Below are 24,646 nucleotides of genomic sequence, written 5' to 3'. Positions count from 1 at the left end.
TTTGCCAATGCAAACTTTTGTGAGCAGTGCGATAGAAAAGACAGGAACGATCTCCACATTGCTTCAACCAGGCCCATTGAGTTTAATGGGACATTTCTAATTAAACACGCATAGGATTGTAACCTAACAGTGCAATCCTAAACGCCTTTACTCTGAATCAACTTGTATCAGCGGGACTTGCTCTTTGGTACGTTTAGAACTGCAACCCTAATTTCCAAGTAAATAAGGTTTATGGCTTCAGAACGTTATAACTGACTATATTAAAATTCTAGAAAGCAAAAGGGAGAAAGTCGAGTTCGTGACGCAAGAATCGATCCGAGTGTTAATTTGCTAATTGGAATTTAAAGCCCACCCCCATCATCCTCTGTCTGGGAGAACAGCTGTAGAAACATGACCTGAGCTCACACAACTACGTCAGTCGTGCAGAACGGGGGCAGGGGAAGGTTGCTCCTAATAAGGAAGCTATTCTCGCTACCAGCCTCCAGCTCGCCCGCCGCTGCGCCTAACAGCAATCGCAGCGCCAATAAAACGTCATCACCCCCTCCCAGCTAACATAATGCTTCTAGTGATCTCTGATTGGCCGTCCTTTAGGCCCAATCCCGACACCGCTTGTTAGAGCGTTCGGGGAAGAAGCCGCGCGGTCGGCTCCGCCTCTTCCTTTTTGCTCTGAGGGCTCGGTCGAGCGCGCACGTTGAGGCCTTTGCCCAAAGAACGCGTTAACGTAAGCTTGTCGGGCTGGCCCTCCGTCCCCGGTTGTGAGGGCTGCCCAGTGAAAGCGTGCGGGGGTTTCCTCTTGCTGTTTACTTTTCGCTACGCCAGTGCTCCTACCGGAGGACGGGACTAGGCGATCGCATGCTGGGTGGCGGGGCTCTGTGGCGGCCATGTGCCGGCCGCATAAGGCCTCGTTGGGAAAAGGCGGCTGTAACCACGATAGGGCTGTGAGGAAAGACAGTAGAGGCCAAGGAAAAGTTCAGGCTTTTGCTGGGGAAAGGCAAGGCGGCGTTTTGAAAGACCGGCGAGTGGTGGGGAGCGGTCCCGAGCGTGATCGGGTGGCCATCTCTGCAAATTAAAAATAATTTAAAACAAACTTGGGGAAATGGATAGTTGTCATCTCGCAATGGTAAACCGCATGTGTGTTAATGTCCCACCTTTTATCGTATCCTTGAAACGAAAACTAAAGTTAAACTGAGAGATGTGCGGTCTAGTCCTTGTTGAAGCGAGTGCTTCTAAAATGAAGTTCCCTTCCCAGCGGGTATTTTCCCCTACTGCATAAAGAAATTCCAGTAATGCAGTAGGTCCAAACAAAAAGTCGCTGTAATACATTTGTTAAAATCAGTCGAAGAGAGTCGAAATGCTTTTTCCTTTTCAATTTTTTAAAAATAAGAGAATCTGAATTAACATATATATATATATAGTTGGAGTTGATTGATAGGGAAGTTATGCAGAGAGAGAGAGAGACTGACTCTTTTAGGAGCTACGTGTGTGGTGCCTTAAAGTCAGAGTTGACTTATGGCAATCCCTGGTGAGGTTTTCCTGACAACAGACTATCAGAAGTGGCTTGCCATTGCCTGCCTCTGCAAATCTGATCTTCCTTGGAGGTTTCCCATCCAAGTACTAACCAAGGCTGATCCTGCCTTTAGGAGCTACTGAGTATCATTTAAAGCTGCCTTTAAAAAGCAAAATATGGAAGCTAGTGGTTCTTCAAAGAGTAAATGCTATTTGTTGTATTTCAACAAGATGGTTTTAATTTCTCATTGTCTCTTCAGACTTTCTCTGTGAATTCGAAGTAATAAGGTTTATTTACCTGTTTCCCAAAACAATATTTTTGTATTCCAAAATTGTGATGACAGCTTTGTATGTGCTTCTGGAAGTCAGTAGAAAGTTGAGCATGAATGTTGGTCATGGCTTATCTTATATAATATATAGAAGAAAAAGCCTTTTTAAAAAAGTAAACTTAATTTTGAGTAATTGTAATCCATCTTACAGTTTTCAAAAAATGTCCTTTCCCCTCAGAATGCGTTACATTGCAGCTTACCTTCTTGCTGTTCTTGGGGGCAATGAGTCCCCAAGCTCAAAAGATCTGAAGAAAATCCTTGACAGCGTAGGCATTGAAACAGATGATGAACGTGTGAACAAGGTGAGAGAGATAAATATGTAATATGGCAAAAAATTTCATAGTTGCCTTAGTTGTCATTGCTAATCAGAATGCTTTTTCTTCTTACCACTGTAAGAAAGGCCAACGTCCTTGACTTGTGTCCATTCAAGTATATCAGCAGTGTGCCAAAAAAAAGCCCTTCAAGAGTAATAGTCTTAATGTATGCTTCAGTGGAACATTTCTTCTCTGGAAGCTTTCCAAGGACGTTTAAGTGTTTAAAGGTGGTTTGGATAACTTGATATAGTGCTGTACCCTATATTTGTGAGCCTTTATTGGTTTGGCTTTAAATACTGCCTGCTTTAGTCCTGATTAAAGCAAAAAGGGATTTTGAAAAAGCTATTTGGCTTTAATAACAGCTCTCCAGGTTGTATGGAGGTCAGTCTTTAGAAGGTTGACTGATCAGGATAAACATGCAAACAATTAGATTAATTTTTTGTTATATGCATTATTTACAGTTTGTCATTCTCATTGAGACTCAAGGAAAATTATAGTTTAAGTCACATACATTCAGCAGGATGCGTCATCCAGAAAACAAAGCAATAAGGTTTGGGTTGCAGAAATGTGAAAATGGAGCTTTATCAAAGCTTAAATATTAAAATGATACATTAATGCAGAAATTACATAGTAGGATTATACTTACAGCAACATATATTATAGTCCACAGGCCCTATATCCTTTACCAAAGTATTCTGAAATATTTTGTTACAGTACAACTGTAATTGAATTGAAATCCTGCCCTCAAGTCATAGCTGGCTTACAGTGACCCCTTCATGGTAAGAGATTAACAGGTGGTTTGCCATTGTCAGCCTCTGCAACCCTGGTCTTCATTGGAGGTCTCCCATCCAATGGCCAACCCTGCTTAGCTTCTGAAATCTAACGAGATCAGGCTTTCCTGGACTATCTGGGTTAGGGCCACAACCTGTGTAGAAAAGCCCTCTTGAATAATTCTGTTTTCCATTGTTTGCAGAAAGCCAGGAGGGTTCAAGCCTTCCTGACTTTATCAGGTCACAAAAACACCTACTCTTTTGCCTTTCCTCAAACTACTCAAAACTGAATTATTCATGAGTCTTCTACACAGGTTGTAGTGTACAGAATAGCTTAGAAAACTAATTAATGGTTTGTAGACTGATCTATACTACTGTGTATAGCTCATACTGCCTGCTGCTGTAAGTAGATTGCTACCACATAATTTTTGCATTGTTTAACACATTTGTCATGTTAATACTTATTTCAGTTTTGTTTACAGATTTCTGGTTCAGGATTTCTACACTTCAAATCCTAATGCATTGTTTATTGGATGTCCCATCCCATTGATTGTATCTGTGTAATCCCTCTTGCGACCTAGTGAAGAAGGTGGATTTTAAATAGTGTAATTAAATAAAAAATAGAGGCTTCCCCTATATGTTACAGTTTTTTAAGCTGCTGATTTCTTTAGGGGGAAAATGGCCCTGTGTGAGCAGCATGGTGTCCTTGCCTGTATTCTAGTGCTGCTGTAGGGCCAGAAGAGCTGCTGATACTGCTTTTAGAATACTGCTTTTCCTCTTAGTTTTATTGATTTGCAATTGTGAAAATATTTCTAGAGGAATTGTAGAATCTTTTATCACTCTCATGCTTCTGTCTGAAATAGCACCAACTTTGTTGTTTTGTTGCTTAGCACTTAACCCAAGATTTTTTGGTTGCAGCATAAAAAAGGCAAAATGTTCTTGTTGGTTAGTACAACACACCACTTAAACACAGTAGCCACCATACTGTTGCATGATGAATCATAACCCAGCCGTTCAACACTAATGTAGTAAGGGCTTACTTTAGTGAGAAATGAATTACTGTTGCTCTCAGCAGGAATTCTGGTATATTATGCATGGTGTGTGTGTGAGGCTGATGTTAGTCGGTTTAAGGCTGAAAGGGAATCATAGGGGATTTATATTATGTTGTGAATCTTCTGGTTCAGTTACCAGTTTTCCTCGTATCATTGTATCATTAAAGATTCTTATAACCTATTTTTACAGGATTTAAACTTTATGGAGGCATATTTTGTAATTTGTAACAGCTGAATATTTACTGATAAATGCTTCCATCAACTGGCTGTACATTTACTGAATCCAGAAGCATTGAGGGAATAGAATATTGGCCTAGTTTTCCTCCTCTTAGGACACTAATTCTCTGATGTTTTCAATATGCTTCCTACAGGTCATTAATGAGCTGAATGGAAAAAACATTGAAGATGTCATTGCCCAAGGTGAGTTATAGCATGAAGAAGGGATCTGGATGTTACTGTAGTGACTTCAGAATTGAAGATGGAAGAGCTGAAAAGAAACCCAGTTTGTTTTCTTTCAAGGCTTTCGTATCTGTCCATTATGGACTCTTTAGCTTTAGAACCATTTTGTAGCAAAGCAGATTTCTGAAGAATTGAGAGTGCCATTGTCCAGATCATTTTCCTTACTCATCCACCAAATCACCAGCTTGCCATGCACTTTGCCCTTTGACAGCATGGTCAGGTAAATGTTTAGAGGTTCAGTCATATGATTGCTGTGCTACAGGTTCTCCTTTTAACATCTTGCTGTGTTGGAGTTGCCAAGACCAATCTTTTCTTACTGTATGGCCATCCAGAACATGTTCTATAATTCATATATATATAAATAATAGTGTATGTTGTGCATGAAAAGTAATGGGTCCATCCTAATTCCTACAGGATAATGCTGGTACCTGCTGGGTTTCGCTGGTGGACCATATTAAATTGAGAAACCTTCTTAAATGGGCATTTACTGTGTCTGTTCATAAGGAGGATGTTCTCAACACAGTGCTGTGAAAAGGAAGTAACTTCACTTTTAAAAACCAAACTGAAATGTTTAATGGGAATATTAGCAGAGTAGTTCTTGTAAATCTTTTCTATAGTTTTTATGACCAAGCAATGTTTCTATACCACCCCAGTCTACATTCTGCATACCTGCTCTACTGCCTCCTTCTGTAGTTTCTGCAGATTCTTGCTTCTTTGATAAAGATGATGATGATGCAGTCTGTTCAGATGTTTCCATCAGTTTGTTTACACTGCTTTCAAATGCGCTTCTATTTCCCCCATTGACAACAGGTTTCTTTTGTCTCCATACCCCTGGGCCATGCTGATTTCTTCCATTTAGGAGACTATTGTCTCCTAAAAATATGGTTTCTACCCTTTGTACTCCACTGAAAGAGCACCACTAAATTGCATGTAGTTCCATGCTGCACCATCTAAACACCTCCAGTTTATATCCTGTCTTATTCACAGCAAGCTGGCTGAGCTCATCTTTGAGTCAGTTCCCCAGTCTCTTAACCCATAATGATGTGAAAGAATGGTCAGAAACACAAGAGAAGATCTTGGAACTTTCAGTTTTGAATAATTTTAGCCTACATCCAAGTATGAAGGAACTTGCAAAATACTTGAGTATAGAGGCCAGTCCCTCATCACATTCCTTATAACTCCAATGCAAAAAGCCATTAAGACACATTAACTTTTGCATAGCTTCTGAAATTTTCCACAGTGGGGCTCACTGGTGGATTATTCTGTATGATGGGTGTATATGTTCTAGCGTATATTGCATCAACATTTTATTTCAAATAGAAATTGTAAGTAAAATCAAAAATAAAATCAAATTAGGTGTCATAGAGGTTCTTCAGATCAGGTTTCTATTCAAATGACCTTTGAATAGGATAAAAATAAGGTGCTTTAGCATCGCAACAGCATCAGTACAATAAAAAATAAGCATTTTTTTTAAAAAAAATCCCAATTTCTCAGTCCATGTGGCTCTAGACAGGATTTTGCAGGTTCTTGGAAGTTTGATTCTCAAATGTAAGATTTGTTATTATTATTATTATTATTTTAAATTTTATTTTAGAACATTACATTACAAATACAAGGTTGCTATAAAATACAATCTCAAATGTAAGATTGATGTTAATTTTCCATTGAGTAAGAAACTTAGAAAAGTCAGTTCATGCAAACACGGGCAGAAGGTTACTTTGAGATTAATGTGTGATTAGAAGATACCGGTGAGGCTTGGCATGACAAGGCTGGGAATTCCCTGAGCCTGTTGAACTCTAATGGTCCACCAGATCCTTAATTCAGGAGAAAGAAAAGTTACATAAGGAAGTACCTATCTTCATTTTGTGACAATATACTCCCCAAAATATTATTTGGTGAATTCCCACATGTAAGTCCACTCCAGGTGAAGGAACAATGCAGAAATAACTCTTAAAGTAATTACTGTTGAATAACTCTTGATGGAATACATTTGGTACAAACAGCCCCATCAGTATGTCATTAATCTTGGGATGAGAACAGAATATTGTAAGGCAAATTTTGTTGCTGTACAGGTTGTGAGATAGAAAGTAATGTTTGACTATGGAAATTTCTCTCCTGCCTCATTTGTCTTGCTGAAGCAGGATCTCTTCCCTCCATATATGTTGTGACAGAAACATTAAGTAAACCTTTTCTCTTGGTTTAGCAGCATCTTTAGCTATAGCCAGTTCTCTCCTTAAGAGTGTGCTTTGAACATACACAAGACACTCCAGAAGTGGAATCCCCTGGTAACTATCATTAAAGTTTGCTGCTCCGTGCTGGCTAACATGGGTTCATAAACTTATTTTTCAACCAAGTCTTGATTTAGGAATGCTTTTGCGGAATGAGGGATTGTTTTTTCCAAAGCTACATAGTTGCATAATTTAAGACAGTGTTTCCCAGCCAGGGAGCTGTGAAACGCTGGGGTTCTGCAAGACATAGCCAGGGGTTCCACAAGAAATCATGAAATACAAATTTTGAAATACTGTGAGATTCAAAATATTGTCATTGTTAAAATTATGTAAGCTGACATGTATATATTATAGGAGCTCTTTACAAATACATTTTCTTGGCAATCATTTAGCAGTAATTGAATTGCGCTCCCCACCATCAACTTTTTCTGGCCTGTAAATGTTTTCGTATGTAGGGTTCCTCAGGAAAAAAAGGTTGCAAAACACTGCTTTAAGCAATGAGATCAAATTTGATACTCTGCTAGATTAGAAGTATCTTTGACACACTTGTATACTACTTGGGTCAGGGTTAGAAACAAACAGTTCATAGCATTTGGCACTTTGACAAGATAAATTGGGTAATGTTAGGATGATGTATGATAACATTTCAAGACAATTTCTTAGAAATAATAGTGGTTTTGCGTACATTATATCAACAAAAGCTTGACAGTTGGCAAACTTTTGAGTTGTATAGGCCTCTACAGTTGCACTGGACTTTACCATAGGCAAGTTAACAATTCCTGATGTTTTTTGTACTTCTCCATAGCTCCTGGGTTCTGTCAGGAATTGTTACAAATAGTATAGAGCATGCATATTAAAATAGGAATGTAACTTAGCTTTGAACTTTCCAGCTCATTATCCTTTGCCACACAGAGATTTTCTTGTGGAAATTTAGTGGAAGTCTGGCGTTTTTGATCTCTTAAACATGCCCTGAGATACTAACCTTGTGGTATGTTGCTGACTCCACTCTTCTGGGATGTTTTCCAGGTGCTGGCATTTAGATGTCTCCAATTCCTTGTCTGTCTGGAAGAGTGAGGCTTGCCTGCTTCCCCATTGTCCTGGGGAAGGGATAATATCAAGATGAATTATATCAGGCTTAGCAAATTTTCTGGTGCATTGTGCCCAGGTGATGTGTACATAATTTATCTCCTTTGCATTAAAGGACGTTTTTAAGACAAAACTAATACATAGCTAAAAATTAGTATTTATAGCAGCTTTCCCCCTTCTTTCTTCTTCTTGTGTCAAACTTTAATTTGCATGTTCCTTGAAGCAGGGAGTTAGCTGTTTTGTTTCTACTGAAAAGTGTAATGTAAATAGCTGGTGCTAAATAAATAGTTATCATTAACTATATTAGTCAGTTGAGTTCTAATGGTAGAGTTGGATCCTATGTTTCCTTTTTCCTGGTGCAAGAAGCCTTCCATTGCTGGTGGTAGAGGCTCTGCTGACACAAAATCCAGGAAGATTAATTTCAGCCACTTTCTTTTCACAGCACTCACCAATTTCGCATTGCTCCTAACTCCAGCAGTTGCCTTTTCTGTGAAAACTGGCAGCTGCTGGGGGAAGGGGATAGCAGGAAAGAGCTGCCTCTGTTAACATCTTCTGTCACTGTGAAGAATTAACGCAAGTCAGTAGCTCTGCAGGATGACTGGTACAGCAATAGAGCCAGGGAATCCTAAACTGGGAGCTTTGTATAAGTTCAAATAAGTTTCATTGCACTTAGGTGATAATATGAGCGAAGAAATTAAACATAACCCTTTCTAGGAATAGATTCATAAGCAGTTTTGTGGTGTTCCTGTGGTCAGAAGAATAAACATGTTTTAGAAGCAGTTCAGATAATTCTCAGAAACTAAAAACAGGCGTTTTACCTCCTTTGGCTTGTTTATGAAAGCTGTGGGAATCTTGCAGCTCACAAGGGGAATGGTATATTGTGAACTTCCCTGAAATTATAGGCATTAATCAGTAGCAAGTCTAAATCTCCAAGGCCCTATATATCGCACAACAACAACTGTTGCTTAATTTGGCTTTATGCTGCAGATGAAAATGGCTGTGCATCTTAGAAGTATAAAAACAAATGTTCACACAACAGTCTCAAAGCAAGCGATTGACATGTTGAGATAACTTTATACACAGATGTAAATGCACAGTGTGATATGGAATAGAGTAGTCCTAGCAGAGCTGTGATTTCAGAGAATTCATTTATATCAAATACCTCTCTCTCACACACAACATTGTTCGTACCATGCCAGGCCCTCTAATACACAGCTGATATTCTGTGTACAGCCAGAAGTTACAAGTATGATTTATATGATGCAACTGGGCTGATGAAATAAATTAGTCCTTTTCTGGCAGTCTAGTAGGGGTTATGGAGAACCCCTTTTGAGTAGTCACTACAAGTTGATTTCTGGAATTAACAATTTGTACGTTTAGAAGTTGGAGAGCCTGAGATGTCTGATATGTAAGGGATCAGCAACTAGAGGAACCCATGCCAAGCCTTTCCAGAGTACTATCTGACTTGTCACTTGCTGTCACAGTGTATTAATTTCTTCATACTGTCAAAAATTCGAGCAGGGAGGGTTGGAATATGGAATGAGATTATGGAAAGGCAGCGGCTCTGCTGTTCAAGATGGGGAATGGAAGAGGGGGTTGAACAAGTGCTGATTCTTCAGAATGGCCTTATGCAAACATATAGAGCTCATTCACTATGGATGCCTTCCACAGTTCGATACTGAGTTACTTCCATGTAGCCCATTGACTTAACTGGGTTCAGACTAAGTAACTCTGTATTAGGTCGGCACTGTTAATCTAGTTTTTCTTTGACAGGCTATGTCTACACATAGTGCATCATATTTCCTTCATCTCCCCTAGGTAACAGCAAGCTTGCCAGCATGCCAGCAGGTGGGACTGTAGCAGTCTCTGCTGGAGGCCCTGCAGCTCCTGCTGCAGGTGCTACACCTGCTGCTGGTGAGTATAAATTGATTTCTTCTTTGCTTTTTGTGTGCAGAGCTAACTTTCCACAGAAACCTTTTATTTTCATAGCATGCCTCTCTTCTACATGCAATAAAATTTGAACTGAAGGTACTTCCGGTAGTTGTTGTGGGTTTTCCGGGCTGTATTGCCGTGGTCTTGGCATTGTAGTTCCTGACGTTTCGCCAGCAGCTGTGGCTGGCATCTACAGCCAGCCACAGCTGCTGGCGAAACGTCAGGAACTACAATGCCAAGACCACTGGAATACAGCCCGGAAAACCCACAACAACGATCGTTCTCCGGCCGTGAAAGCCTTCGACAATACTTCCGGTAGCTTTATGCCTGTACACTCTGAATGCCTATATAGAAAACTCATTAGTGGTAGTCTCTGGAACACTTTGAGCAACTGGCTCTTGGTTAAAAAGAAAATTATGCTTAAATTCTATTTTATTTTATTTTACTTCATTTATACCCTGCCTTTTCCCCCAATAGGGACCCCAAATGGCTTACATCATTTTCCATTTTTTCAAATATATAATTTTTCTTCAGTTCTGACAGTCCATTTATTTTTGGTGTGGATGCTGACACAATTTCTCTCCTTCCTTTTGCCTGCTTAGTTTCTTTATGTAATGGTGGTGCAGTATATGTCCTTTGGGATTATAAAACATACCAGATATTGACTATTTTGCATACACTGAGTCTAATGCATCGTGATAGGTTGCATTATACCTCCATCAGGCTTTATTTGGTTCTTGTATTATCTAAATCATAATTATTTGTGTAATTATGGTAAATGGAATGAAATTAGCCTCTCATTGTCCCTAACTGTCTAAATATACTTGTATTCACAGCTGAGGAGAAGAAAGAAGAAAAGAAAGAAGAGTCTGAAGAATCTGATGATGATATGGGATTTGGATTGTTTGACTAAAATTTTGTTAAGAGTTGTTCTGTAATAAATCTGATTTAAAGACTTCTGCCTTGCCATGATCCATTCTAGCTTTGTTGCTTCCTTTTACATAAAATGTTCAGTATGCATTTGCATTGCTTCATAAATGGCAGCCTTTGAGAAGGTTACAACTAGGCAGATTCAAGCAGCAGAATTCTGTCATGTGGTACTGAAAAGTAGAAAGTACCATGGAAGAGAAATCTGAATTTAATAACTTCAGAGCTTAGTTTTTCAACACAATTAACCAGTAGCATTTTAAATATCTGCAAAATTCTAGTACAAGCTTTCTTAAGTCAGAGCTCACTCATGAAAGGTTATGCTGAAATAAATTGTTCTAGTCTAGGTACTAGACTCCTGTTTAATTTTGCTGCAGCAAACACACAGCTACTATTCTGAAATTAATTTTTTACGCTGTTACAGCTCATTTCTGTATGTTTAGGAACTGCTCTATTATTCAGGACAGTAGTTTGTGGCCTGGATCTGTTCTACTAAAAATAAAGCAGATCTTCTCAGAAATAGTCAAATTCTGTAATTAATAATAACCACTTATATACTGCTCTTATAGACAGATCAGTGCCTCACCCAGAGCGGGGAACAAGTTAGTGTTTTTACCCCCACAATACAGCTGGGGCTAAGAGGAGTGGTTTACCCAAGGTCACCTACTGATCTCATGGCAGTAGTGGGATTCAAACCAGTAGAGGGATGATTTGCATCTGAACTACTTAACCACTGTGCTACAGCAGCTCTCAATCAGTTGCTGAAACCTTGTAGTCACAGGTTTTGGGGGGGGTTTGGCCATGGAATGTATGTGCTAATGCTGCAGAAGAGAGAAACCATAAGATGGAAATAGATGTGAACTGTCCATGATGCTTCATGGTTTCTGTGTAGCTTTTGGTTAGGGCCTTTTGCATGCAAAATCCAAATAGATTAAAGTGTGGACTAGATCAATTACTGCAATTTTACTTTCCTACAAAACATTTTAACCATATTTTTATTAAAATTTGGTGGTTGAAGATGCACTGAGAGACTTACTAGTGCCTGTTGATAAACAGAGTTCTCATTTTGACACTAAGAAAATCAATGCTATTCAATCAAACGTTTGTATGGGTGCAGTGACTTGTGCTGAGCTTGAAATCTTGCTAATTTAGAAGCCTGAGGAAGTTTAGAGACTAGAAGATAAAATTATATGCAGTATTTATTGATGGGCTTGCTTATATGAAGAGCTCACTCAACAATGGTAATAGAATATTCTCACTAAGTAGAATTTGAAATTTGTCTTAGTCTGTTTTGGCAAGCTGTTCATAAAGGGGGGGGGCGTGAATTAGCCTAGTAGGACTAGGCAAAAAGCCTTCGATGGACTGGGATAGGTTGCGTACACCTTTATGATTTTGTAGGCTGACAGGCCATGAAAACTAAGGTGCTAGTATTTTGCTGGATCAGTATTTTGAAATGAGATGTGCTAGCTGCACATTTCAGTTCACAGGCAGTTTTACAAAGAATTGTAATCTAAAAAGATTTTCTACAAGATGTGGCTGGTTATATCTAGTTGACAAGGTTTTAGATGTTAACTAACATACAACCATACACAATCTTTTTATTATACTGTGCTGCATCCAGTGTTGGGGAGGGGAGAGAAGGAGTAGCCCTAAAGGAAGCTGCAACTCAGCTGTCAGCATCTCTCCCCCCCTCCTCCCCGCCCCAGGTCAGCAAGAAGCAGCAATTCTTCGCATCATAATAGTATACTTTCTGCAGGATAAAAGCCAGGAACTAGATTTAGAGGAAGTGGTTAAGAGGTAGGCAGAACCACGGACTGACTGCATTTGGTTAGCCAACTTTCTTAGATTGGCCACACTAATCCATGCTTTTGTAACCTTGCAATTGTGCTACTGTAATATGTTCTATGTTGGGCTTGGAAATAACCGAGAAACTACATCTGGGTCAAAACTGCTCTGAGTGCTGTCAGAAAAGTATACAAATATTTTTAAACATGGCCGTTCAAATATTGTCAGAGGCTAGCAATGGTTACATCAGTTTCCAGTGTTAAAGTGTTAAAGGTGGTCTATTCAAGGTGGTTGTTGCCATCTTTAAAATCTTTTGTGGCCTAAAAGCCATGAATCTGAAGGAAAGCCTGTTTCCATATGTCCCTGTGCACTAGCAGCGACCATCTGCTTGTTATCTTGTAGTTGTTCCCCTGTTAAGGTAGCCCATTTGGCATTACTGTTCTAAAAAGATAGAATCACTATACAAAAGGAACAGGTTTCCTGAAAGGAGAGGGCACCATCGCCAGATTTTGGGAGATGCTGTAAGGTCATTTTAATTGCAAGAGTTTTTAATTAAAGATGCAGGGATTTTCTTAATGGGATTAATTGTATGTATGTTTTTAATCTTGGAATTGTAAACCACCTTGAGCCAAAAAGGGAAGTCAAGGTATAAATATTTTAGTAAAGAAGTGAAGGTGAGGTTGCAGGCCTGGAAAGCATAAACTGAAGGCTTTGTAACTTCAAGAGACCTGATCCTCTCGGTGCAAAGGCATTGCTCCCCAGGAGGAAAAGTAAACTACAGGCTTGCTCCTGAAAAAGCAAGGTATAGCTACTTTTGGACCTAACCTTGCAAAAGGGGCTAAAGCCCCCTGGAAGAGACTACTCATCTATAAATAGATCTGGAATTTGGGCCAGAGGCATGTAACAAAGAGGGCAAGTGTTACTGCAAGTAGGTCTCATAGGTACCAAGTCCAGGAACTTCATTAAAGGTGACTTGAGTAGATCTACTTTTCTAGTGCCTGGTGGTGGTTGTAGAAAATGAATGGATTCCTCAGTGGGGATGAGGACCCTCACACAAGCTATTTAATACTTTGTTCGGGAAAAAAGTCCCCTCCAACAGCAAAAAAACCCCATTGGCTTATTTCTAAACTAAAATGTACAAACTGAGGTGCTAAAGAGCACTTCAGGCCCAGCGGCCTGACCACCCATCTGGTTTCTGAGATTTCATCATATATTTACCTGAACACTCAAGGCTGTCTTCACTGCTTTGAGCTTGGGTGAAAAAAACAAAAACAAGCAGAACTTTGTACCCTCTATTATTTACTGCATTTATATGCCTCTCTAGAGAGGTGTTCCAAGTGGCTCATGACTAAAGCAAATTATGACATTCCATGCTTTTGCCATATGTTGGAAAATTCATATAGCCCAGCTGTCATTCTTAAGAAAAGGTATTTATGTAAGTAATGCTGAACTGTTTCTCAGATCTTCCCAATTTTGTAATACTGCTTTTCTGTAGGTCTGCTTCAAGACCTGTATTTCTAAAATGTAATACTGGTACCATTTCATTGATTGCTGCATAAGGAAAACAAGCTGTATAAACTAGCACTGAGCATTGTGAAAAAAGCTGCTCTAGAAGCGTTTTGTGAGACCACCAATGTCCTAAAGCTGCTTTTCAGCATGCTGTACACCATTGTTTACTCAGAGTGCAGCAAATTCCTAACAACGGAAATGTATCAACAGATTGAAAAAAGAAAGCTCCTTGAATTTGAAGCATATTTGACTTTTAATACAATGGGCCTCTTTGACCTTAACTCAGTATATTGGACTGTAGCAATATCTGGATTAAATTTGTTACGATTCTCTATTCTTTACCCTGGATCATTCCAATATATCTTAAATCTGGCAGTTACTTGCTGCTCAGGAACAGGGAAGTGGAGGTATACTTGTTAAGCGATCGTTTGGAAAATTTACTATGGAAACGTGCAGTTCTCAAGCACACACACGTCTTTAAAATGCCATTGTTTTCCCTTAACAAGGAAGCAATTTTGCAAAGTGCAATAATGTTATTCTTATCCCACATGCTTGACTTACTGAACCAGTTTGTCATTAGGGTGCTTCTGACTTCCAGCTACTATAGAAACCTGCATAATTGGTTTGACTACAAACTTCAGCAATGTAGGAAATAACTATTGTGGTGGTCACAAAATACTGCCTCCTGGGGGAAAAGATGATACAAGTTCTACGTGGGCACAGAGACGCAAAGCAGAACTGCATGTACTTTGGTCAAACAGCAAAGGCAAACATACGATGAACTATGGACTCCTTAGATAGACTGCAGCATAAGAGTTGTCTCTGTCCTATATTTAATGTAGCTGGAGATGTTTGGATCATGTTTTTAAACAGAGTAAGAAAATTTTGCGACCAAAATGTCTTCATGTACATCTAGTCAGCAGAGGCAATTTATGTTCCCTTCAATGAATGTACTGTTGATACATACTCTCAACAACAACAAAAAGTTGTTACACAGCTCTACCATTTCTAAGTATTTCTCCCTAGAAAGAAGCAGTGATACAAATATTCTGCCACAATTTTTCAAAAACATTGGTTGTAAAGAGGAGTTTAGGCTTTATCTTTGGGAAGGGCCATGCCTCTTTGCCCCTGCTGTTTCCATCTCAGCTAAGGATATTATCCCAATGGGATATAGTGAAATTCCTACCCCAAGGAATTTACCAACCTGGAGCTGGCAACCCTAACCCTGGTTGAGTTGACATTGTGTACAGAGCTTCAAGTTACTCCAACTCTTTAGGCCAAGACTCAGACTTTATAGGCATTAACAGATTGCAACTATTGTCTCCAATTACTCTGTAAACCAGAGATAGTCAACATCTTGTTTCAGAAGAAAGCAAAGAAAATATTTGGCAGTCTGTGTAATAACTTAGGAGTTCAATGTGAGATATGTGAGGTATAGAGTCAATCAGACTAAACTCTGTTTAAGTATCATCAGGGTGTGTGTGTGTGTGTGTGTGAGAGAGAGAGAGAGAGAGAGAGAGAGAGAGAGAGAGAGAGAGAGATTGTAATGGTACTCTTGTACTGATTACCAGCATCTGGGGCAGAGGGCTCTTCCAAGTCCTGAGGGGGGAATTGGTGGAAATTGGCACAACCTTATATATGAGTACTGTCACTTGTCTTTTGTTTTTTTAACAAAAAAATACCAAGTATAACATTAATTTTCACTTTTGCTAAACATTGGTTGAATTGAGACATCCTGACCTGCTTTAACGTGGGTTTAATTAAAAGGGGCAGATTCATTTACATGGGCCTGGATCTTTTTAATCCATTCTGCCAGCAGCAGAACCATTCTTTCAGTTCAATGAGCCTTGCTCTAGCAGAACATACCCCTTCTGTCAATGCAAGGCTATCACTGAAACAGAGACATATATAACCTAAGATGCAATAGCTATGCTGAATCACTAAAGCCATACTTCAGAGCCCCTTGACACTTTCTTCATCCACATTCACAAAGATAGGTATGGGTAGTTGATATAGTCACACTTACACAAACATCTCTACTACTTTTGCCATATCCAGTCATTCTCCAAATCTTTGTATGAAACACACTTTAATCATTTTTTGAGGGGGGCAGGATTGCCATATTGCTTCCACTCTATAACCCAGAATGAATCAAAGTTAAGTGGTTGAAGTGTATTGAAATGAAAATAATCTGCAGTAAATGATTCAAGTTAAAAAACTTTATTAAGGATTTACCGGAAAAGGCTTATACCTTCCTTGATCAATAGGGGGAAATATTTGTCAGAGGCTCTGCTCTGTGGTCCCAATTTCAGGGTCTGTGATAGGTGGTGACTAGGGGTGTGCAGTTCGGGTTTTGGAAAACCCGAAAAAACCCGAATCACCCCGATTCGGATTGATTCGGAGAAACCCGAATCGATTCGGAGAAACCCGAATCGATTCAGGTTTTCCGAATCGCCAAAACCTGAATCGATTCGGATTTCTCCGAATCGATTCGGGTTTCCTACAGGCGCCATTTTGCTAGGCGCTTGCTTTGGCAAGCGTCTAGCAAAAGCCTGCAGGAAGCTAAGCTTCCTGCAGGCTCTTAGAAGAGAGGGGGGGGAGGAGTGAGTGACTCACTCCTTCTGTCACCCTCCACCCCTCTTGCAGGAAGCTAAGCTTCCTGCAGCCTTTTAGAAGGGGGGGGGAAGGAGTGAGTCACTCACTCCTTCTGTCACCCTCCACCCCTCTTGCAAAGGATGGAAGGGAATCCTTTGTTTTCCCTTGCCAATGCAAGGTGCTTTGCCAATAGCATTGCACTTTGCATTTGCAAAGCAATGCCAGAGATTCCCTCCAAAATTATCAGGTAGGGGAGGGGGAGCAGGAGGAGGGTGGCTGTTGGAGTGTGGGGGAGGTAAGGCAAGGGAGGGGTGACTTTTGGAGTCACCAATCCCACTGCTGCATCCTTCTGCCAGCCAATAGATTCAATTCTTTGACTGAGGCTGCAGCAGGGGAAGGGGATTTAAATTTGGGGCAAGACTGAGTGGTCTGTACAGTTCTGTTGCTGCGTGCTGAGAGAGAGGACAGGGGCTGCACCTGGAGGACATCTGCCTGGAGGATCAACTGTGCTTGTCTGGACTGAGAGGAGACCTGGTAGGCCTTTTTAATTTTTATAAATTTTTGGATGCTGGCTGGGAAATGTACTGCTGTGGCATGCCTATGCAAAATGATTCTTTTAGTCTGTCTTGGCTTGGCCTGTGGGGACATTTTCATGTTGGGCAGAAGAGGAGAATGGTTGGGGGGGCGGGGTTCAACATTGGTTGCTGTGTGCTTTCTTCCTTTAATGTTTCCTTTGTCATGCTTGAGTGTGGGGTGGTCTTGATACACTGTTTCCCAGGCCTAAAAAATGATTGTTCCAGCTCTGGGCCCACAGGCTAGAAGCTCTGCTGGGTGGCTTTGGTGCTTTGTGCTGGCTGGCCTGGCTCTCCCAATTAAGCTTCACAAACTGGATTGGTGTGTCTTGCTTGCTGGATTGGTGGTTGTCTGTGTGCCAGGTCAGGTGCTCTTTCCCAGGGACAAGTTGGCACTCAGGAGTGTTCCCATTGTGGCACCCCTGGGCTATGCGGATTTGCCCTGGGAAAGAGAGTAAGGAAGTTCCCAAAGGGGGAGGGCTGGCCAGCCTGTTCCTGGGGTTATGGTGGGTGTGGGGCTGCTGGGGGTGGATTTGGGTCAGTGAGGGGCTAATGTTGGGATTTGGGCCTGTGTGTGGCAGCTGGGGGGGAATTGGGTTTGTATGGGGCAGTAGGGGGTGGACTTTGGGGGCTGAGAGCACCTACTTGAGGAGGCCATGAAATGCCCCCCCCAAGCGGGAGCAGGCTGAGCCTTGGTGGGGGGTGGGAGGAAAGGTGGAAGAAGGGCCCCTGAGGGTAGGGGGGCATTTTGCATGCAAAATGCCACCCCTGGCAAGACAAGCCTTCCCCAGCTGTAAGTGGTAGAGAAAAGAGCACCTACTTGGGGTGGCCATGAAATGGCCCCCCCAAGTGGGAGCAGGCTGAGCCTTGGTGGGGGGTGGGAGGAAAGGTGGGAGAAGGGCCCCTGAGGGTAGGGGGGCATTTTGCATGCAAAATGCCACCCCTGGCAAAGGAAGCCTTCCTCTTCATTTTTTCCCCATAGGAAAAAATGAATGAAGATCAGCAGCAGCAACCTAAAGCTATGGCTTTTTTTTAGGAGAGGATAGGGGGACCTGGTTTGGGGGGCCATAACATGGCCCCCCAAAGTCCAATCGTTCTGAAACTTGGGGGGTTGTTAGAGGGGAGTTAGAGGAAGGCCCCCACCAAATATGGGGTGATTCGGTGGGAAAATGCCTCCCCCAGACTTCAGAGAAGCCTGGGGAGGCTTTTTCCCATTGAAAAAAAAAACCGAATCAATCCGAATCGGTAAACCCGAATCGGCTGGGCGATTCGGATTTCTGCTAAACCCGAATCGGCCTCTCGATTCGGGTTTAGCAGATTCGGAAAAAACGAATCAGGGTGCCTTTGCACACCCCTAGTGGTGACTAGGGACAATGACCTTTTATTTATTTAGCATTATTTATAGTCTGCCTTTCTCTCCAAGATTCAAAATGGACTGAAGGACGTTTTCTGTATTAGCACCTCAAATCTACTGCTTCAGTCCATTTGAGGTGCTAATACAGACTTTTTCTGTATTAGCACCTCAAATGGACTGAAGGACTTTTTCTGTATTAGCACCTTAAATCTACTGCTATTCTTATACACTCACAGTTTTAGCTGCTTAATTATGCTTTTTTAGTATATGTCCTTGGGGTCTTGTGTTTAAATCATGTGTTCATCATAATTCCTACTGCAGGTAAAATTGTGTTTATTGATTTTTATTGGATAATCAGGTGTCCTGTGTTTTTAATGGAGAAGCGGGGTATAAATATTCTAAATATATATGGTAGTGATATGGACGTAGTTTATTTATAAAATGTATACCTCACCCTTCTGCTTAAAAGCTCTCTTGATGGCTTGTAACAAAATAATTAAAAGCACAAACTAACTCCAAAAACCAAGTTACCAAAAATAAACAATAGAAAAATATTAAGGCCCAATCAAAAGCTTAACATAGTAGCAGTAATTAAAACTCAAATTCCCTCAACTCAACAAAACAACACTAAAAGCAAAAGATGAAATAAATCACAATTTGGGAGGCTATTGTTTTCTTTTCCTTATTTGTTGATATATTCTTGTTAAGATCTTGGTATATTAAGTTTTTGTAGCTTGAAATACATCTATGATTTGCCAATTGCAGGTTCTTCATCAAAAGATTCTTCTGTGAAGAAATCTGTCATACTTCCATCTTTTCTGTGTAGTTCTCTGTATTGTTCCCATCTTTTCTTTATTTTGTCCTGGATGTATATGGTATTTCCATGTTGATCTTTCAACATCCCTAGCTGTGGTTAGAATTTTCCTTTGATTTCCTATATTTTGTAGAACAGATCTCTTGTTCTTCCTTGTAGTTTTCTTCTATTTCTTTGCACTGGTTATAATAGTTTCCTTTGTCTCTGCATGCGAGTTTCTGAACAGCTGCATTTAGAATTCTAATTCAGTATCTGTTACTTTTTACTTTTGCTTCTTATCCATCTTAAACAATTATAAGAGTTTCATCAGTCATTCATCTAGACTTCTCATTTCTTTTGTCTACAGGAATAGTCTTTGCACATTCTTCCTTGATAATGTCTCTGGTTTCAGCACACAGGTCTTCCAGTTCATGATCTATTAAATTTAGTAATGCAAATCTCTTCTTCACATATTCTTTAAATTCTTCAGCAATGTTATTTAGATTATATTTTGGCACTATGATTTTTAAGTATGTCTCTTCAGTTTTATTCTGATTTTTGATATTAACAATTCATGGTCTGTACCACAACCAGTTTCTGGCCTTGCTTTAGCAGAGAGAATAAAGCTTCTCCATCTTCTGCTTCTGATTATTTGATCCCTGTATCGGCCATCTGGAGATGTCCACATATATATTAATTATGTACTTGGTTGCCTGAAACATGTGTTTGCAATAAACACGCTGCTGGCTTCACACAGTTCTATGAGTCACTCTCCTGCTTCATTTCATAATCCTAACCCAAATTTTCCAACAATCTTTGACTCTGCTTTGTCTCCTACATTTGCATTCTAGCCATCCATTACTAACAGCATATCTTGTTTGGGCATATGATCAATTTCTTCTTGGAGACTTGCATAAAAGCTTTCAATTTCTTCCTCTTCAGCATCTGTAGTTGGGGCATAAACTCAAATGATGGTTACATTAACAGGCATTCCATGAAGTCTGATTGGTATTAATCAGTTAGACTTTGTGTTATAGCTCTTGATTGCTTGTGCTACATCTCACCTTACTATTAGATCAATAGTTTCTTCTGAGTTTGTCATTTCTGGAGTAAAACATTTTGTAATTTTCTGACTGAAAAATGTCCTAATCCAGTCCACTTTAGATTACTTACATGCAGGATTACAATGTTTAAACATTGCATTTCTTGTTTTACAATTTCAAGTTTACCCAGGATTCATGCTTCTCACATTCCATTGTATGTGTCGCACAGCTTTGGACTTTTCCATCTATTCACATCAGCAACTGGATGTGGTTTCAGCTTTAATCTAGCTCCAGCACTATTCATACTTCTCCTCTGCTCTTCCCTAGTAGCCAATTGAGTGACTTCCAGCCGGGGATCCTGTCTTCCAGCACTGTATCTTCTTTTGTTTTGGATTGTCTCTTCATAGAGTTTTTAAGAGATTATCAGAAGTGGTTTACCATTGCCTTTTTCTGTTCAGTGGTTAGCTGAAGTATCACTGCTGTTGTCTGTGAAAGATCCTCCAACAGTGTCACCTTCCACTATTGCTACTGCCCAATAGCTATCCTTCAAGTATTCCTCCACCCCCATCACCATTTGAACTGCCAGTTCTCTTTTGCTGATGTGACAGTTGATTCCTGAAGGGGTGAATGCATCTTAGTCTAGCGTCTCAGCTTTGACCATCCCTTCTTGAGTGACTCTTCTACGAGTTTAGACTCTGTCTTGACTAAGTCCAGACTCCTGAAGGCATTGCTCTCAGTTTCACTGACATTCTTACAGTGAAATCCTAAGAAGAGTTACTTCAGTCTAAGCCCATTGAAATAAATGAGCTTAGACTGGAGTAATTCTTCTTAGGATTTCACTGTTAAACCCCCTCACCATGTTAAAGTGAGTATCTAAGAGGGGATAAAACATGTTACAGTAGTCCAATCTCAACATTATATATGCACTTGTAACAGAGCCCAGGAGTTCCAACATTTCCTAGAATTAGTTAATCAGCCTAAACTGAAAAAGGCACTCCTAGCTATCTCCACTACCTGTTTCTCAAATAGCATGGTAGAATTAGGAACACATCTACACTGTGAAGCTTCTTCAAGGGGAGTGCTATCCCACTCAGAACAAGTTGAATGTCAGCCTAATCCTGGCTGGATTTTATCTCTGATCATGCATCATGAAGCTGGCCAAATCCAACCTCATGATGAGTGCCAAATGATAGTGTTAATTGCCAACAAAGAGACTAAAGAGTGTAGATCAAATGATTTCTATTGTACCAGATTTTGCTTGTAGACCCCTTTTTTGTGTGTGGGGGGGGGATGTTGCAGGACTAGATCAAGGTGGTAAAATATGAATCACTGGGTTCTGAAGCAGGGAATTTAAGAGAGACATCTACTTTCTGAGCATCTGCACATTAAATGTGCAAACTTCAGAACATTTAACATGAATAACCTACAACTGGTCCAGGTATAGCAAGTATGAGTGCACTTTAAGGACATACTGAAGCACAGGCTTGGAAGATGAGTGGATCAAGTAGAAAAGGGAAAGTCCATACTGCATAATCCCATGGAAATTGCTTAACAGCAGATAATCTGTCTCTGAAAGATCCAGTTACTATGTGTTTGTGTAAAGTGGATTATTTTCTATCCAAATTATGCTGTGATAATCTATTGGCAGGATTAAACTGTTCATCCCAATAACTAATTTGGCATAATCTCCAAGTGGATATTGCCTTTCTCATTATAGCTGGAGTTTTTTCAGATGCATCAAAGTGCCACATTTTTATCCTACCCTTTCCCTAAGGGGCTCCGGGTGCTGTGCACGCCCTTTCATATCCTCCTTACAAATAAGACTGTGAATTAGTTTAGTCTGAGACAGTGATAGGTCCAAGGTCACCCTATTAAGTTTTCTGGTTGAAAAAGATCTGAACCTGGGTCTCCGCAGATCTATCTAACTACTGTACTAGTTCCTCCCTGTTTGAGCTGTGATGCAGAGACCAGGACTAAACTGAAATGGAACAGTTTAATCATGCAAGAATTGGAACTTTTATTCTATAGTTGATATTTGATTTTCATTTTAAAATACTGTGATTTACCCCAAAGGTTCAGAATGAAATTAGTTTAAAATGCATAAAGAAATATCACTGCTGGAAAATGTGTACCGTTGCCAACAAAACTGCTATTTTATATATGAATCAGTAAAATGTTTTTTATAAAATGATGCACGTGTATTACATAATTTAGTAAACTAGGTCAACAATCTTAATTTAAAAAACTCATCTTAATTACAGAGTGCAACACAGTATCATTTCCAGAATCACATATTGTTAGGGCTTAGCCAAACAATCAGTAAACGTATTGTATTTCCCAACTACATTTTAGGACAAGCGGACAACTGGCAGTCCTACCCCTTAAAGCCATTTTATCTGGCAGCCAACGGCTAGACCAAATTTTAATCAAGATGTGGTACAAGATTTGCTCAGCTTCATTCTTAAGGGGGGAAAAGTTTACAAGAGAGTTCTTCAACACTTCTCAAATTACAACTGTTGTTTGGGCTTTGTATGCAATGCCAGAGCACATATATTTCATAACTGAGAAGTCTTTATTGCAAGATGGCAGTAACTTATGACAGAACCTAACGAGCACTGAAGGGACCAGCTTGTGTAGCAAAATAAACTCCCCCCCCCATCCCTTGTAACCATTGTCTGAAGAACAGAAGAGTCACCTAGGAATGAAGAAGCTTCTCATTTCTGCAATGGTCCCATTTGTCCATTTAAAAAACCTCACTCCAAAATACAAGTAATTCCACACACACCCAGGGTTTCACCTTGTGTTTCTCAAACAACAATACTTCATATTGTGTAGCAAACTGCTTTTGAAATTCAGGAGAATTTCACAATTGATTTGTGCTGTGCTATGGGAGTCTCAATCGAGAGTGAGTGAACTAATGTGGACCAACTCAGGGCATTTTCAGTCAGAAAACTATAAAGTGTTTTACTGCAGAAATGACAAACTCCAAAGAGATGGTGTTACTCTAATAATGAGGCAAGATATAGCACAACCAGTCAAGAGCTATAACACAAAGTCTTAAAGATTAGTATCAATCAGACTTCATGGAAGACATATTAACATAACCATCATTTTAGTTTATGCCCTAACTACAGATGCTGAGGAAGAAATTGAAAACTTTTATACACACTTCCAAGAAGAAATTGATCATACACCTAAACAAGATATGCTGATAATAATGTGTGACTGGAATGCAAGAGTGGGAGACAAAGCAGAATCAAACATTGTTGGAAAATTTGGACTAGTATCACAAAATTAAGCAGGAGAGGAATTACACAATTTTAAAGTTGACAATGAGGCAATTTTCTATTCCTTGGCTCAATCATCAACCAAAAAGGTGACTGCAACTAAGAAATCAGAAGAAGATATTTTCATGGGGATGCTGTTACATGTAATTATTAAAGATTTTCTATTCTATTCCTTGGCTCAGTCATCAACTAAATGGGATACTGCAACCAAGATATCAGAAGAAGACTGAAGCTTGGAAAGACAGCTATGAAGGAACTAGAAAAGATCCTTAAGGATAAAGATGTGTTGCTATGGACCAAGATCAAGATAATCCACATGATGGTATTCCCCATTCCTATGTATGGACGTGAAAGCTGGACAATGAAGAAGGCTGATAGGAAGAAAATCAATTCATTTGAAATGTGGTGCTGGAGGGGAGTTTAGTGGTTATCATGGATGGCCAAAAAGACAAATAAGTGGGTTCTAGATCACATCAATCCTGGATTCTCTCTAGAAGCTAAAATGACAAATGTGAGGCTATTGTATTTTGGCCATATCATGAGAAGACAATACTCTCTGGAAAAATCAATAATGCTAGTAAAAGTGGGAGGCAGTAGGAAAACAGGAAGACCTAAAACAAGATGGCTTGATTCAATAAAAGAAGCCATGTTCTCCAGTTTACAAGATCTGAGCAAGTCTGTTGACAACAGGTCTTTAATTCATAGGGTCGCCATAGATCGGTGACAACTTGACGGCACATAACACACACACACGAGTCTACTGCTCTAATTAACGGCTGTTAATTCAGAATTAGCTGCCTCTTACTTCGGGAATTATTTAACTTAGTAACTTTAAGAAATTCCAAGTTATCAGATCTTTCTCCAAAAATAGCCCTGAACGATGAATGGGAAAAAATCACCCCTATCTTTGTACCCAGGAATCTTGTCCACAGGATCCATCCCAATATCTGTTGTCTTTCCCCTTTGTCATTTAACATCTAACCTGAAGAAAATTCCTGAGAGGCTCAAATTAGCTCATCACTTTGCCAGTTTTAGCTAGTTCTAGTAAGGGCATTAGGCTACTGCTGCTGTTTAGATCAAACTTCTTTTACCATTTTAATGTCAG

General features: G+C 39.9%; 1 protein-coding gene across 1 annotated transcript; it reads left to right on the top strand.

Moving 5' to 3' along the window:
* Positions 1–614: 614 nt before the first annotated feature.
* On the top strand, positions 615–10,631 carry RPLP2 (ribosomal protein lateral stalk subunit P2). Its single transcript, XM_054972177.1, has 5 exons — positions 615–721; positions 2,014–2,137; positions 4,343–4,391; positions 9,563–9,658; positions 10,513–10,631. Exons 2-5 carry the CDS (start codon positions 2,015–2,017, stop codon positions 10,587–10,589), a joined length of 345 nt encoding a protein of 114 aa, XP_054828152.1. The 5' UTR covers positions 615–721; position 2,014; the 3' UTR covers positions 10,590–10,631.
* Positions 10,632–24,646: the final 14,015 nt, after the last annotated feature.

Source organism: Eublepharis macularius, chromosome 2 (assembly GCF_028583425.1).
Source record: "Eublepharis macularius isolate TG4126 chromosome 2, MPM_Emac_v1.0, whole genome shotgun sequence".
Classification (NCBI taxonomy): Eukaryota; Metazoa; Chordata; class Lepidosauria; order Squamata; family Eublepharidae; genus Eublepharis; species Eublepharis macularius.
This window is presented reverse-complemented; position numbering and strand designations above follow the sequence as displayed.